The 13,686-nt window shown below is 45.3% G+C and overlaps 1 protein-coding gene across 3 annotated transcripts in view; it reads right to left on the bottom strand.

The window, feature by feature from the left end:
• Positions 1 to 5,958: 5,958 nt before the first annotated feature.
• The window catches only part of EFCAB7 (EF-hand calcium binding domain 7), a 52,018-nt gene continuing 44,290 nt past the window's right edge, over positions 5,959 to 13,686 (bottom strand). For all 3 annotated transcript variants that reach the window (XM_075832755.1, XM_075832757.1, XM_075832756.1), the window contains exons 10-14: positions 13,181 to 13,314; positions 10,071 to 10,219; positions 9,554 to 9,763; positions 8,354 to 8,461; positions 5,959 to 6,138 (exon numbers count right to left, since the gene is read on the bottom strand). In XM_075832755.1, coding sequence (XP_075688870.1) covers positions 6,064 to 6,138; positions 8,354 to 8,461; positions 9,554 to 9,763; positions 10,071 to 10,219; positions 13,181 to 13,314 — 676 coding nt within the window. In that variant the 3' untranslated portion in view covers positions 5,959 to 6,063. The remainder of the gene's footprint in view (positions 6,139 to 8,353; positions 8,462 to 9,553; positions 9,764 to 10,070; positions 10,220 to 13,180; positions 13,315 to 13,686) is intronic.

Raw genomic sequence — 13,686 nt, 5'->3', positions numbered from 1 at the left:
CAGGGCGCCCGGGCCAATGAGAATCACAGCCCGGTGACTGAGCTGTCAGCCTGAAGCAGCCCAGCCCACCTCATCGTCCAATCAGCAGTGACGCCCCGCCCACCGCTTAGTCAGTGCCCGGGATCACGTCGTCACCCTGGAGCTGTCACTCCTCAGTGCAGGGAAAGCATACAGCTGTTGCCGTAGCAGCCAATCAGCTCGCTGCTTTCAATTTCGAACCAGCTGTGGAAAAATGAAAGCTGGAATCTGATTGGTTGCGATGAGCTACAGTTCCACTTGGCTCTACAGCTGTGGTGAAACTACAACTCCCTCTGGCATCTATCAACACACGTTGGGAGTTGTAGTTTCACAAGAGGTGGAGAGTGCAGGTTACAAACCGCTGCCAGTAAATAAATGTGCACTTATATATTGTATATACGTCCCTCTGTCAGCTCCACATTTAGGCTGAGTTCACACATTGCGGATTTGTCGCAGATTTTGTTGCGGTTTTGACGCAGATCTCACCCTTTTGCATTGCAAAGTGTAAAATATGCGCTGAAAATCTGCGTCAAATCCGCGACTTGTGAACTCATCCGCGACTTAGTCACATATTCGCTTGTATTTTCACACTGCGGAAAAAGACACTGTATACCTATGAGAAAAATAATCTGCAAATCAGACCGATTTCTCTAGTTCTTGCCTTGCGGAATATTTTGCCCATAGGCATACATTGCAATGTTTTCTGCAGCGTATTTGTACGCCACGTGTAAGTGCACCCATACCGTTCCTCTGGCCAGAGCCGTAACAATGATCGGTAACCACCCAAACTAGTAGTTAACAACTTTTGGGGATCGCTATGGGCAGATTTTAGATTTAACGCCAAATGGGACATATTTGGAAATAAGCCCCACCCCCTCAGATACGACTACGCCACTACAACGGCAACCATAACACTACCGTTAAAAGTTCCCCCATAGCGAATCCTTTTTCATAGTGTCAGGTCAGGTGCCCACTATTAACGGTGCCAGAGTGCCCCCATAGTCAGCGCTCGAGTGTCTCCATAACTCCTGCAGAGCCAGGGCCTCATAGACACAGCGCCCTCATTGCCACATTAAGAATCACGGGCACACGTACCATAGATGAAATCACTGACGCTACTATGGGGCCCCCAGAGAGAGAGGGCCCAGTGGTGGGTACCTAGAACCTGTGATGGGAGGGGCACTGTAAGCTGCGGTCTGTCAATCAGCTGCACGTAGCCAATCAGTGTCTCTGGGAGTGTTTTCAGCAACTGGACTCTCCTCCGACATGTCCTTTCCAGATGTGTGCCAGGCACAGCAGGAGGCCCCAAACCCCTGGAGTAGTGTAGCGGGAGCTCTAATAAATGGGGGCATATTTTTCACTGCCCTTTCAAATGTTCTATAAGACCGGGGTTCTCATGTAGCATCAACGCTGCGGAATCTATGTTGAAATTCCACAGCATTTACAGTAGCGGCAAAATGACATGTCAGAAGATTGGATCGCTGAGGGTCCGAGCACTGAGACCCCCACCAATCGCTAGAACGAAGCAGCAGAAGACCTCGTGTGAGCGCTGAGCCGCTTCGTGTCTGTTCGGCTTTTTCCGGAAAGCCGATGTATCGGAGAATGGGCTCATAGGCTTTCTATTGAGTCCGTACACCGATACATTTATTTCCGGAAAAAAGCCGAACAGACACGAAGCGGCCGAGCGCTCACACGAGGTCTTCTGCTGCTTCGTTCTAGCGATTGGTGGGGGTCTCAGTGCTCGGACCCCCACCAATCAAAACTTCTGACCTGTCACTATGACAGTTTGTCAAACGTTCAGCTACTCACTAAATCCACAGTGTGTCAATTTATGCTGCGTTTTCATTCTTTTCTGTTGCAGGTTTTCCTTATAGAATTCAATGGGGATGCAAAACCCAGAACAGAAAGCCAAGTGTTGGGACTTCTGTGGCGGAATCACGACGATTCCGCCACAAAAAATCGCAACTAAAAAAAAATTAAAAATGATACTTTCACAGCACTTACTGCTTCTTCCTCAAGTCCGGCCTCCTGGGCTGATGTTTTATCCCATGTGACCGCTGCAGCCAATCACATGCTGCAGCGGTCACATGGGCTGCAGCGTCATCCAGGTAAGCCGTGACCGGAGGGTAAATAGGGACAGGTCACCATTAAAACGCACGTTTTACGCAGCGTATCCGACCTGTGGGAACCCGCCCTCAGCATCCGTCAGGGAACTAATAAAAACAGCACCTCATATACTGCATGGTGTCATTTTTTTTTTTTTTTTTTTACAATAGGACCCTGAGGGTATGTGCCCACACAAAATAAAAAACGTCTCAAAATACGGAGCTGTTTTCAAGGCAACGGAACAGAACACCGTTTTTACCATTGAAATCAATGGGAAGATGTTTGGAGGCGTCCTGCTTCCGATTTTCCGGCCCGAAACAGCCATGTGAGCATACCCTGAGGGCGACGTAGGCTGTAACTTCCACCTATACGGTAGCATACATGAGCCTTCCATCGGTGGTATACATTGGGATATATTCTTGATGTATACCTCCGACAGGAGGCTGTGACGCGACGTGAACAGGGTCTAGTCTTCAGAACATTTCCGCCATAGGTGCGGCCTGTTACGGCCCCGTGGCTGTGAAGTTTTCCTCAATCGGCCTGCACAGTGTCGATGGACGTGGCCCACGTGACACCAGTATTAGTGGATATGCCCCATAGTTTCTCCGCAGTTTTCATGCAGTTCTTGGTAATGGCGCGGCTCCACGACCTTTGTTGTCTGACGCTGCTTGTATTTGCTGTGTAAGGATTTTCACATTTTCGACACGACGGAGCCGTAGAATTGAAATGTCCCTCACGGCGTGATGTTTGTGATTTGTAGGTGAGGCGGGGGCCTCCTCCAGATCTCCCATTGCACAGCTGACATTTATCGAGGGGGGATACTATTACACACAGAGGGCGAGGGTCACCGGCGGCAAAAATAGCAGCACTCCGACTGGCTGTGCCCTTACAGAAGGTTAAGCAAATAATATGGGTTTAACCCAATGTTCCCCAGCTTGTGAATCCTAATGAGTGACCCCGTATTACAGCGGAGTTCAGGGTCACATTATCACCTAGAGCTGCAATGTTATATACAAGTGAAAGATCGGGTTGACCATTTTTGCTCAACTTTTCACATCTCCTCCCCTTCCAATGATGGTGCGACACTATTTCATTATTTAAACAATATATATATTTTATTATATGTGCACAGGATTTTTCCGAACAAAGAAATTCCACCAAATGCTCTTCACCAGTTTTAAATAGTTTCTCCGCTTTGGACAATCACTACTTGTTAGAAGGGATTTTGCGGGGACCTCCAGCGATCAGCTGTAATCTGTGGGGAAACCTGGCAGTGAGTGTTGTTTCCCTGCAGCGCCACCACAGGAGAAATGGGGCATTACACAGTGTACATTCATATCAATGTGTTGTCTGTGTAATGCAGGACAGGACAGGTCCTCCAGAGAGACAGAGACGCTCTATGTAACCGCTCTCCACTCTGACCAAGAGATGAGGATCCTGAACAGAGGACCCCCCTCTATTATCTCACAATTCCCCAATAGGGGGTATGACAATGGGGTTTTCTAAATTAGACAATGACTTTAAAGAGGTCCTCCACATGAAATGTCTTTTTTTTTAAATCAAACCTAATTAACACGACAGCCTGAGATGGGAAATGGTGGGACTTTTCCTCTTCGCTTCTGGCAGTACATGGACAATCCAGCTTTGAGTCATTTATATCAGACTGGTTGGAGAGCAACTTTTTTCTGCCATATTAATCAGATTTTTGTATGAATAAATTAAGGTAGAGGACAACTTTAAAGGGGTTGTCTTATAACAGACTCCCAGCATGCAGCTGATTTTTTTCTGGGGAAAGCTGCAGTCAGCTGATTGGTGCGCTCAGAAAACGGGTCCAGCTTCAGACGGACAATACACAGAATTCACACCTAATCATCATGATTTTATTATGTTTTACCAAACGGTCCCCCTATCAGTGCTGCCGTATATGACCAAAGCGAGACGAACACGATGGCACGTGAAAAAAAACGGACCTCCGCATCTATAATCACAACTGACATTAAAGGGGCTTTACAATTATATCGTTATAGCCAAAATGTCTGACAGAGGGTTAAGATTGCGGAGACCCGCATAAAAGATGAGAACGAGGGTGCCTGGTCCCGTTCCTGGCTTGGAGGTGTCCATACAGAAGTCTCCATCCATTAGGGTCAGTTCACACGTTGCGTAAATACTGCAGAATATCCGCAACGGAATTTGTTGTGGAAAATACGCAGCAAAACGGATGAGATAAATCAAATCTCCTCCACACGCTGCGTAAATACTGACCGGAAAAAATGCCCAGAAATTGACCTGCTGTGTTTTTTTTTAATCCGCAGCAGATCAATTGTATTTGCGTAAACGCTGTTTATTTGTTGCGGGTTTTCCCTATTGAATACAATGGGGAGGTAAATCCCACAACAAATAGCAGATGTCGCATTTTTTGCGGCAGGTTCGCAGCGATTCCCCCACAGGAACCGCAACTCAGAAAAAAATAAATCTTATACTTACCCAAAAGTCTGTGTTCCTCCCTCCAACGCGGCCTACTGGGATGACGTTTCATCCCTTGTGACAGCTGCAGCCAATCACAGGCTGTAGCGGCGCTCACATGGGATGAAACGTCAATCCAAAGAGGCCGGCCTGGATGACATCATAGGGCCGGCCCCCTGGGATGACGCTTTATCCCATGTGACCGTCACGACAGCCAATCACAGGATGAACCGTCATCCCAGGAGGCCGGCCTGATAAGTTTCCCACAGTTTGGTGCAGTTTTTTGCCCAGAATTCCCTGCGATGTACAGAGTGGATCACCTTGCGTGCTTTTACGCAGCATATCCGCCCCGTGTGAACTCGGCCTTATTGTAAATGGAAGTTACGTAAACATAGCAACTAAGTGAGCAGGACCCCCACCAATGAGAAATGTACGCCATATATATGGTCAATATGGTATAAATCTTGGCCACGGAGAAACCCTTAGTCTTTTTAGCGTGCAATACATTTCGTTATCTACTTCTTCATCCTTTTAAAGATACGGCAATATAAAGCCCAGTTCACACAGTTTTTCGGCGCTGATTTTGACACGTCAATCACGTCGGAATCAGAGGCCTAAAAAAGCCAGAAATCGCCCACTTATTGATTTCAATGAGAGGCAGAGGTGTTTTTGGCCTCTCGCAGGGAAAAAAAAAGCACTATGTCCTTTCTTGCCACGGTGCTCGTTTCCAAGCATTTTTCACTGCGTTTTTCGTCCGTGGGCGAATAACGCCACAAAACACACACAGAAAAAAAAGTGCAGGCAGTTCAAAATCTGCCTCAAAATTGGATGAATTCTGACCGATTGCAAATCTGCATAATAGCCCTGTGTATTCTTTCCTATAGATGATATAAGGCTACTACCAACCAATCATCTCTGTCGTGGGCTGGAGATTTGCTCTCTGCCTGTGACATGCTGCGTGCTGCTGCATAGAGCACAGCCTCAGCCTCTCCTGTGCCTTAGACCGGCATTTGTGGCTCTCCAGCATCCTGCTGTCAATGTGGAATGACTTCTATAACTTTACCCTCTGTGTTACCTGGCCACACCTCCAAATGTGACATCTGGGCAAAGCATCATGGGACATGTAGTTATCAGCTATACTGCCTGCAGACAGTGATCTCTACAATGAAGATGGCAAACAGAAGCTGGATTATTCTATTCTAAAAGACTAGAAGGGAAAATAGAAGAACATTGTTATGTTGGCGAGGTTGTCTGGCTGCTGGAGTTCCCCTTTAATGTAAGTTTTGGCTAATTCTCTAATTTGGTTAAGTAGAATAACGTTTTTAATTGGCTGCTGCAATTCTGGCAAAATAAATATTTTTAAACACTATATAAGGAAAATTTGGCACTTTTTTATTGAATGAAAATCTTTGGCAATAAAAATATAATTTTTTCGTAAAAACAGGCAAGCAAATTCCATCCGTGGGTCGGTCCGCTCTATGACAGGACGTTCTGCGCACAGTTATAAACCCACTCTTGCTTCTCGTTGACAGCCATGATGTGTTGAGATACCTGCAGATGGAAAGACAACACGTTAGTTCATGCATTTGAATTCCCATAATGCTGCGTGATGTCACAGTGATGTCACAGGGGAGCTGGATCGGCAATAGGTCCTCTTGTTAGGAGTCTAAAGGCCCTTTAAAGGTCCTGTTCACACTGAGTTTTTTGCAGGTGGAAAAATCTGCTTCAAAATTCCTTCAGGAATTTTGAGGCAGATGTTGATCTGCCGGCAGAACATTTGCCGCGTTATTCGCAGCGTTTTTTGCCCGCAACCATTGAGCGCAGCGGACAAAAAAAACACAGTGAAAAACACGATCTCTGCCTCCCATTGATATCAATGGGAGGTCAGAGACGGAAACGCCAGAAGAAAGGGCATGCCGCTTCTTTTTCCCGTGAGCGTTTTTTTAACCGCTCACGGGAAAAAACGTCTCTGCCTCCCATTGAAATCAATGTGAGGCGATTTCTGGCATTTTTGGCGCGGTTTCTGCATCAAAAACAGCTCCAAAGTACTTTGTGTGAACTAGCCCTTACACTGGCCAAGTATTGGGCAAACGAGCGTTCACAGAATAATTGCCCTGTGTAACCAGGGCAACGATCAGCCAATGAACGAGCGCCGATCGATGAGCCGTCTCGTTGATTGGCGCTCATTTACATGGCCAAAATGGGCCGGCGTAAAAGGACCTTTAGATTCCAGCTGAGGGTCACATTACATAAACATAAACCCTCATTACATACTCCTGGTAAGAAACTGCTCAGGATCTGTAATCTAACGATCATTTTAATTATTGTCATTTAATATGTTTTACCTCCAACCCCTAATATCAGCCCCGCAGAACATTATAAGAACCAGCCCCGCGCCCGGAGAATAACGCAGGTAACATGTTTGCGATTAGTGACATCTGTTTGTGATCTGTTTACAGCTCAGGGGGCTGCAGTTCGGCAAAATTCCTGGAAGTTACAGAAAAGACGGAGAGGGACGTAAGAGGTCCCAACATACGAGCTTTACGGGTCGGATCTAAACCAGTCCTTTTTATTGCCGTGGTTTTGCCGTAATTCTGCAAAATAAAGTGCAATTTTCCCGAAATTTCGTGGCAATATACAGATATTTGACCGTACCGCGTGAATATACCCCATCGGTTGCAATAGCACCATGACCCCTGGGTAGAGTAAGGACCACACAGACAAATTGTTTAAAAGGCATTCAGGTTTCAACACATAAATGTTATTCTTTGTAAATATGCTTTCTGTGTCAATTCCTCAAGTTTTTCAAGATCTCTGCTTGCTGGCATTCAATAGGAACCCTTTAATGTTTACTTTCAGTGAATAAAAATCGGTTTTGGTGACGTGATGACCACATAGCGTGCTCGGCTGTTTCCATAACTCCCATAGAACAGAATGTAAAGAGCCGCGCGGCCACCTCTTCATTCATTCCCCGCACTAGGCAGGTCAGGGATAAGGGGGACCCCCATTCTGGACAGAGATTGGACCCTCATCTATCAGACCTTTATGGAAGATCCTGTGGATATGTCATTAATGTCTAAGATAGGAAAACCCCTTTAATTCTTTCCTCAATTTAGACCGGAAAAAAACTGGACCCGAGCGTTAGAAACTGCGCCAAATTTATTACAGTGATTGCTATGCGACGGCAGAGGGTTCCCCAAGAAAAGAGCACCTTAGCGATCGTGTGACTTTTTCAAGGTGTTGGGACTTGTAGCTGCCATTTTTTTTGCGGATCTGTAAATACAGAGGCACTCACTACAAACTGTATTTGCGGGAGAAAAGCAATACGGTCGTGTGCATGAGGCCCAAGTCTGGCGCATTTTAGGACTCCTTTCAGAATGCCCCCTTTTCCAGATACTTTTTAAAAGGGTCTAAGATAGTGCAAAAAGTGTCCAAAACACATGAAACAATTAGCGCACGCCATCTATGCCATTTTTGGCGCAATAGGTGGCAGAAATCTGGCACACTTTGCTTACGCCTCATACTCACTACCGTTTTTGACGGCGTCCCTGTGGCACCCGATAGTCTTCACAGACCCATTCACTTTAGCGGGTGAATCGGGTCCGTTAAAAATGATCCGAGTCTCCGATCCAAGGAAAGATAGAATATGTCCCATCTTTCCTCGGATCACTGACGCTTAGCCGGCAGGGATTGCCCAGACACGCAGGCGGATCCGGTGCCAACCTTCTACACCGGTCTGATAACGAGGATCGTCAGGTCTTTTTACCGTGGTTGATTTTCCCGGCACTTCCACAGCAAACACGCTCATTCCTCGGCTGTTCATACAGTTCTTGCTCTGATCGTTATTTACCTGCACCACAATCTTCTTTTCGGACTGGCGATAGAAAAGCAGAGTTACTATGTAGGATACAGACGGCAAACCGGCGCAGCCAGTATATGATTCATGGTAATAATCCAAACAGTATCACTCCTACATTGCAATGCAATTATATCTCGACCCTTTTACGGCCCCTCGTAGACTATAACCAGGCATGGATAGTCTGAAGGTTAATATGTGGCACGTTCGCGGTGGGCAGCTTCCGGACGTGATTGGGCAGGTTGGGTTTAAACATGCCCGACCCTTTCTTCTATGGGCAGGTTTATGGCCGCTTAACTCTCAGGTTTCGCTGTTAACCCTGATATACCACTCCTCTTATCACACTCACACAGGATCCAGGAAGCTGAGATATGAGGCGCTGTCATGGAGGGGGAATTGTCCACAAAAAGCATTGATTTATACACTGCAGAGCAGACACAGGGTCAGCCGCTGTGATCTCCGCTTCCAGGAACCCGTCAGTTTGACACCCGTGCAGCGTCAGTGCCATAGACATGCTCGACTGCCGCTCCATTCAATCTCCTCCTGGATGCGGTTGCGCAGGTGGGGGTGGGGGGGACGAGGAACCTGGGTCCCCCGTTCTAGCAATCAGTGGGGATCCCAGCAGTCGGAGCATCAGCGATCTAACATTTATCACCTATCCAACGAATAGGTGATAAATGCTTCTGGCTGGAATACTCCTAAAGGCCCTGTTCACACAGAGATATTTGGCGCTGTTTTTGACGCGGAAACCGCACCGACAAAATGGCCGAAATCACCTCTTATTGATTTTGCCCGCGATCAGAAAAAAAACGCTCACGGGAAAAAGCAGCCACATGCCCTTTCTTCAGACATTTCCATCTCTGACCTCCCATTGGCATCAACGGGAGGAAGAGAGAGCGGATTTCGCTGCGTTTTTTTGCCCACAGGCTCAGCCGAAAAACACGGCAAAGAGAGCGCAGGCAGGTCAAAATAATTTTGAGCCATTTTTTTTTTTTCCTGCAAAAAAACTCACTGTGAACATGGCCTTAAAGTAGAGTTACCCATCAGAAGTGCATTTTACAGCCTTTTGCAGCAGTTTGCAGCGTTGAACCACTCACGGCTTTTACGCACCTTATTCTCGATGACAGAACTGATGCGAGAGTCACTCTTATAGGTGTAGGTGATGACGTTTTCATATCCATCCATGGGCTTTGCGTCCCCTTTGAGAGTGATTGATTTGCACAGCACCTTCTGCAGCAGACGGCTGCTGGATTCCAGACTCACGGCTTTAAGCTTGGGTTTGCTCTTCTCAGAATAAACATCGATGATAAAAGGACAGGCCTGAGGTATAAAATAAAAGCATAACATATACATGAATAATATATTCCCCTGGACGGAGTGTACGGATATGGAGAGCGGCACCCACTTGTGGACTTGACTTGGTCATGCACGTTTATTACATGTTCGTTCAATCATTTGGGTGGGTGCCATGTAATACTACATTTGCCCTGTAGGGGCATTGTGCGGCCGGCCGCAGCTTGCAGATGGACCTGCGGTGATCAGGGGAAGCTTCATTTCAAGAGCAGGATTAACGGATTCTGGAATAACAGATGCTGGATTAAAGGATTGATCAAATGAAAATAATTACCTCTGTCATTTCCAGTGCCTTATTATAGCCCATGGATTGCAGCGTCACCCACAGGTCACTGGGGTCTCCTTCCCGGTCATTGGCCTCCATAAGATTAAGATCCATGAAGCCCTTTCTTGTTAACTCGTTCTTCTTGGTTTCAAAGTTCTCTGTTATAATACATATAAATGACACGTGAACACTACGCACTGCGGGAAGTCTGAGGCCGTGTTCACACTAGCGCTTTTCTCTACATTAGCCACAGTTTGCAGCCCCCTGCTTTAATGGGTAAGTTCATACAGATTTTTGACAGGTCCCCAATGTCGCCCTGCGAGGTTATCAGCAGAATATGCCCCCCTGATACTGCAGGCTGAATGCCATCTGTAGGACACAACATATTGTAAAACTGCTGCTACAGTTTATATATAGATATAATGTACATGAAAAACGGAGTCACTTTATAAATACATTACTTAATTGCATCTTATATTATATACTCCAGAGCTGGATTTAAAATTCTGCAAGCTTTAATTCGTACAGGTCGTAAGTCAGGATCAATTTCACTGTATGTAATGTATGTACATAGTGACTTCCCCAGCAGAATAGTGAGTGCAGCTCTGGAGTATAATACAGGATGTAACTCAGGATCAGTACAGGATAAGTAATGTATGTACACAGTGACTCCACCAGCAGAATAGTGAGTGCAGCTCTGGAGTATAATACAGGATGTAACTCAGGATCAGTACAAGATAAGTAATGTAATGTATGTACACAGTGACTCCACCAGCAGAATAGTGAGTGCAGCTCTGGAGTATAATACAGGATGTAACTCAGGATCAGTACAAGATAAGTAATGTAATGTATGTACACAGTGACTCCACCAGCAGAATAGTGAGTGCAGCTCTGGAGTATAATACAGGATGTAACTCAAGATCAGTACAGGATAAGTAATGTATGTACACAGTGACTCCACCAGCAGAATAGTGAGTGCAGCTCTGGAGTATAATACAGGATGTAACTCAGGATCAGTACAAGATAAGTAATGTAATGTATGTACACAGTGACTCCACCAGCAGAATAGTGAGTGCAGCTCTGGAGTATAATACAGGATATAATTCAGGATCAGTACAGGATATGTAATGTATGTACACAGTGACTCCACCAGCAGAATAGTGAGTGCAGCTCTGGAGTATAATACAGGATGTATCTCAGGATCAGTTCAGGATAAGTAATGTAATGTATGTACACAGTGACTCCACCAGCAGAATAGTGAGTGCAGCTCTGGAGTATAATACAGGATGTAACTCAGGATCAGTACAAGATAAGTAATGTAATGTATGTACACAGTGACTCCACCAGCAGAATAGTGAGTGCAGCTCTGGAGTATAATACAGGATGTAACTCAGGATCAGTACAAGATAAGTAATGTAATGTATGTACACAGTGACTCCACCAGCAGAATAGTGAGTGCAGCTCTGGAGTATAATACAGGATGTAACTCAAGATCAGTACAGGATAAGTAATGTATGTACACAGTGACTCCACCAGCAGAATAGTGAGTGCAGCTCTGGAGTATAATACAGGATGTAACTCAGGATCAGTACAAGATAAGTAATGTAATGTATGTACACAGTGACTCCACCAGCAGAATAGTGAGTGCAGCTCTGGAGTATAATACAGGATATAATTCAGGATCAGTACAGGATATGTAATGTATGTACACAGTGACTCCACCAGCAGAATAGTGAGTGCAGCTCTGGAGTATAATACAGGATGTAACTCAGGATCAGTACAGGAGAAGTAATGTAATGTATGTACACAGTGACTCCACCAGCAGAATAGTGAGTGCAGCTCTGGAGTATAATACAGGATGTAACTCAGGATCAGTACAGGAGAAGTAATGTAATGTATGTACACAGTGACTCCACCAGCAGAATAGTGAGTGCAGCTCTGAAGTATAATACAGGATGTAACTCAGGATCAGTACAGGATAAGTAATGTAATGTATGTACACAGTGACTCCACCAGTAGAATAGTGAGTGCAGCTCCGGGGTATAATACAGGATGTAACTCAGGATCAGTACAGGATAAGTAATGTATGTACACAGTGACTCCACCAGCAGAATAGTGAGTGCAGCTCTGGAGTATAATACAGGATGTAACTCAGGATCAGTACAGGATAAGTAATGTAATGTATGTACACAGTGACTCCACCAGCAGAATAGTGAGTGCAGCTCTGGAGTATAATACAGGATGTAACTCAGGATCAGTACAGGATAAGTAATGTAATGTATGTACACAGTGACTCCACCAGCAGAATAGTGAGTGCAGCTCTGGAGTATAATACAGGATGTAACTCAGGATCAGTACAGGAGAAGTAATGTAATGTATGTACAGTGACTCCACCAGCAGAATAGTGAGTGCAGCTCTGGAGTATAATACAGGATGTAACTCAGGATCAGTACAGGAGAAGTAATGTAATGTATGTACAGTGACTCCACTTTTATGTGGTTTACATTTATATACTAACTATAATAGTGGACATCACTATGAAATCATGAATGTATTATAATATGGCAGATAATACTATTGCACATGACTAAATACATCCTGTTAATAATATAAGGACCCTGTGGTGCCCGATTCCCCACCAGGAGGGACTATGAAGCTTCCCAGCATTTTATCTGCATATTTTCGGATGAAGAGAGGAATTAATAACAGGTAAATGATGTTACGTTTTCCTCTGCAACGTCCAAGGAAAGAGCGGGGCTGATAGCGGGTGATATTAAGGTCATATGATAATAAATGCTACCCGCGCGTGGCCTTTATGCCAGAGGCTTTTTTTTTTCACCATCTTGCTGAAAGGTTAAAAGAAAAGTAATTCAGTTCTAATGCATTCTTAATAGAAACCATAAAAATGCAAATGTTTTGCTCAGAATTAGTGGACTTTTTACGGCTTGTAATATGGCATGTATTATCAGCAGGAAAGTGCCACGTATCTAAATCTGCTCCAAATTATCTCCCAATAACACACTTTTTCCTGTTAAACAACTGTATTAAGCGACTTCATTAATATAAAGGAGACAAGACGGAGAAGACGCGCACAACATACAAAATAAAACAGCGCGCACCTTTACAGACCTCCCAGGCATCGTCATCGCACTTCTCACCGCTGCTCCGCAGCTCAAAGAGATTGTATTCCTCCAGGCTCAGGAACCCGTTCCCATCTAAATCAATGATGTCAAACACGTCTGACAGAGCGGATCTGAAATGTGGGCGAGGAGGGAGAGGAGAAGCCATTATTTCTCACGGTTAGGCCGGGTTCACACGTAGCGTAAATACTTCATTGCCAAAAATCTGCAGCGTAATACAGCGGTAGCCGAGTGGATGGGATTTGGACGCAGGTCAGCCGCATGCTGTGAAAAATACAGCCGAAAAAAACGCTCAAACTGACCTGCGGCGCCGCGCGGCTTTTTAATATCAATTTATGCTGACAAAATCGCTGGTTTTCTGTCGCGGGTTTTCCCCATTGAATTCAATGGGAAGGTAAAACCCGCAACAATAAGAAGATGTTACGATTTTTGCGGCGGAAAAGCTGCGATTCCGCTGCAAAAATCACAAGTAGGAAAAAATATAA

This window comes from Rhinoderma darwinii, chromosome 7 (assembly GCF_050947455.1).
Source record: "Rhinoderma darwinii isolate aRhiDar2 chromosome 7, aRhiDar2.hap1, whole genome shotgun sequence".
Taxonomy (NCBI): domain Eukaryota; kingdom Metazoa; phylum Chordata; class Amphibia; order Anura; family Rhinodermatidae; genus Rhinoderma; species Rhinoderma darwinii.
Note: the sequence above shows the minus strand (reverse complement) of the source record. Positions and strands in the feature narration are given on the sequence as shown.